We start from the raw sequence: 2,733 nt of genomic DNA, 5'->3' as shown, positions 1-2,733 counted from the left end.
CCTCCCTGCAGCTATCGCTGCTTTCCGGGCTTGGGGAGCGATGCAGAAAATGCAGCGTGCGACAGCACTCTCGACAGCTCGGCTGCGCTGTTGGCTGGAGGCAGGCACCAGCGGGTGAACGACAGCTGCCTCGCACGCGTTCAGGGTCGGTGAACGAGACCCATCCTGTGTCAAGTCTCCTTGCTCGTTTGTGCCGCTACTGGGTCCGCTGCGATGTTTGCAAGCGACAGCGTGGATGCACTCGCATCCTCTCGGCATTGCACAACCCGCTGCCCTGCCCTGTCCAGGGGACTGCCTTTCCCTTCCCTTGCTCACTGCAACGCCGGTGGAGAAAGGAAATGGGTGGCGTGGTCACGGCTTTGCAGGTGACACAGGTGTCATGGTCACACTTTGCAGGCAGCATCCCAGCTCATTTGCACTAGCCTTCCAGAAACACTTCAGGCCTGTCCTCTGACTCTCCCCTCATGCCCCTGCCCTGCTCAGCGGGCCCCAAAACTGCCCCGGTGCACTGGGTTGAGGGCTTCAGGGTGGGGGCTGCAACTGGGAAGTGGTGGGTGAGCAGGGGGCCTGCCTGAAACAACCAGCTGCCCCCTCTCTGAGCCTGCCCTTGGCTGAGCATGCACGCATAAGGACACCAGCAGCGCCAGGCTGGGTCAGACCAATGCTCCGTCCAGCCCAGTCCCATCCCCAGCAGTGGCAGGAGTGGATGCTATAGGGAGGGCACTGGACTAGAGATATGCCCTATTCATAACCCTCCCTGCACCTGCCATCATTAATTTAGAGATGCCAGAGGAAACATCTCCAACCGTTCCCCTCAGCAGCTCTTAATGAATCTATCGTCCGCAAATTTGTCCCAGCCCATCTTGCACCTGTTGGCCTCCCCCACCTCCTGCGGCGGTGAGTTCCACAAGTTAACAACGCATCAAGTAAAACAAGCCCCTTCCCTTTTTAGTTTCAAACCTATCGCCCGCTCCTTACAGCAGCTGCCCCCTGGTTCTAGCGTTGCGGGACTTGGTGGACAACGGCTCCCTGGTCGCTTGGTCCACACCCTTCGTGATTTTATAGACCTCTAATGCTATCCCTCCTTCTTTCCAAACTGACAAGTTCGGGCCTTTTTAGTCTCCTGATATGGCAACTGCTCACTTGGGATGCCCTTCTCTGCACCCTTCCTAATCCTGCTGCTTCCTTGCTGAGATGCAGGGACCGGAGCTGCACATAACGTTGTCTCCCCTTCCCGCTCCCCAGCTGCATCCCTCCCACTCCTGCACGGCTTAAGCAGCTTGTGCCAGCCTAAGACCTTTATCCACGTTGGTCTGCAGTGGACGTCAGCAGCTCAAATTAACCCCACTTGCATTAAAAGCCCAGGCTGATGACCTTGGCGGTGTCGGCGGTGCCCAGAAGGGTCACGGCGCTTCCTTCCCCACCAACGGCAGAACATTATCAGACGCGGTGTTTGATTTACGCCGGGTCATGCTCTTCCTGATGGTTTCCGTGTTCACTTATGCGGCCGATATCGCGCCGGCGTGGAACGGCTCTGCTGCATGCCCTCGCGTCTGCAGATGCTCAGCCCAGGATACCGTACGCTGCGACGGAGCTGGCCTGAGAGCTTTCCCGGGAGAAATAGCAACCTCCACCCTTTCTTTAAGCCTTTCAAGTAACTTTTTAAGGGTGCTCACCGCCAGTATGTTCAGAAACCTGACTGCCCTTCACAGCCTGTGGCTAGATGGCAATAACCTGACCTTCCTGCACCCAGGGACCTTTAGCGCGCTGAGCAGCTTGCGGGAGCTGGACCTTCGCGGGAACTCGAGGCTGACGTCTCTGCACGCGAATGCATTCAGAGGACTCTTGAACCTCGCCAGCTTGGATTTATCCTTCTGCAACATCTTTGAAATCCACCCGCTGGTGTTTTCACACCTGCCCTCCTTGCAAGTGCTGGACCTGGGCTCCAATAACATGCGTTACATCCCAGAAGCCTTCAGGAGCTTACCCAGCATCGCAAGGCTCAGTCTGGCCAGCAACCACATCGAAGCCATAGGCAGAGACTCCCTGAAGGGCCTGAAAACCCTCTACGAATTGAACCTCCGCAAGAATCCCATCTGGATCATTCAAAGGGACGCGTTTACGGCGCTGAGCGGGCTGGGCGTGCTAAATTTAGGACACAACCTTCTCTCTGATTTGCCTAATCAGCTTTTCAAAGGTTTGATCCGGCTCAAGACATTGCACCTGGAAGCCAACAGAATCACCAGGGTCGGCTGCTCCTTGAACAGCCTGCCCTGCCTGCGGACGCTGTACCTGAACAACAACTGCATCGCCTACATTGCCGGCTCGGCTTTCTCCCACCTCAAGCAGCTGCATTTCCTCCACTTGAGCAAGAACAACCTAAGCTACCTTCCCAGTCCCGTGTTTTCCGGGACGGCGAAGCTGAGATACGTGTTTCTGTCTCACAACCCCTGGAATTGCGACTGCAAAATGCTTTGGTTCCCGCAGTGGAGGGCGACGTACAAAGGGCTGGTGGAGGGGCTACACTGCGCCTTTCCAGCCCTCCACAATAGGACCCTGCTCCACTTCGTCGGTCACGAGAAATTACCTGGTTGCTTATCGTCATCGGGGCCGGCAGAAGATAGCGCGTGTACGGACAGCAATGCCAGCACTGCTTCTCGACTGCCGGCCGTTTCCGACACCCTGCTGCTGGTCGTGCTGGCTTGGTGCCGTTGGCACTGGGCAAGGATGTAG

The 2,733-nt window shown here is 57.0% G+C and overlaps 1 protein-coding gene across 1 annotated transcript; it reads left to right on the top strand.

Annotated features, from left to right (window-relative positions):
* Window positions 1-1,683: 1,683 nt before the first annotated feature.
* Window positions 1,684-2,733, top strand: LOC102368202 (nyctalopin-like). Its single transcript, XM_006024464.1, has one exon. It carries the CDS (start codon window positions 1,684-1,686, stop codon window positions 2,731-2,733), a length of 1,050 nt encoding a protein of 349 aa, XP_006024526.1.

This window comes from Alligator sinensis, unplaced genomic scaffold (assembly GCF_000455745.1).
Source record: "Alligator sinensis unplaced genomic scaffold, ASM45574v1 scaffold1059_1, whole genome shotgun sequence".
Lineage (NCBI taxonomy): Eukaryota > Metazoa > Chordata > Crocodylia > Alligatoridae > Alligator > Alligator sinensis.
The sequence above is the reverse complement of the archived record's forward strand: the minus strand, read 5'-3'. Positions and strand labels throughout refer to the sequence as shown.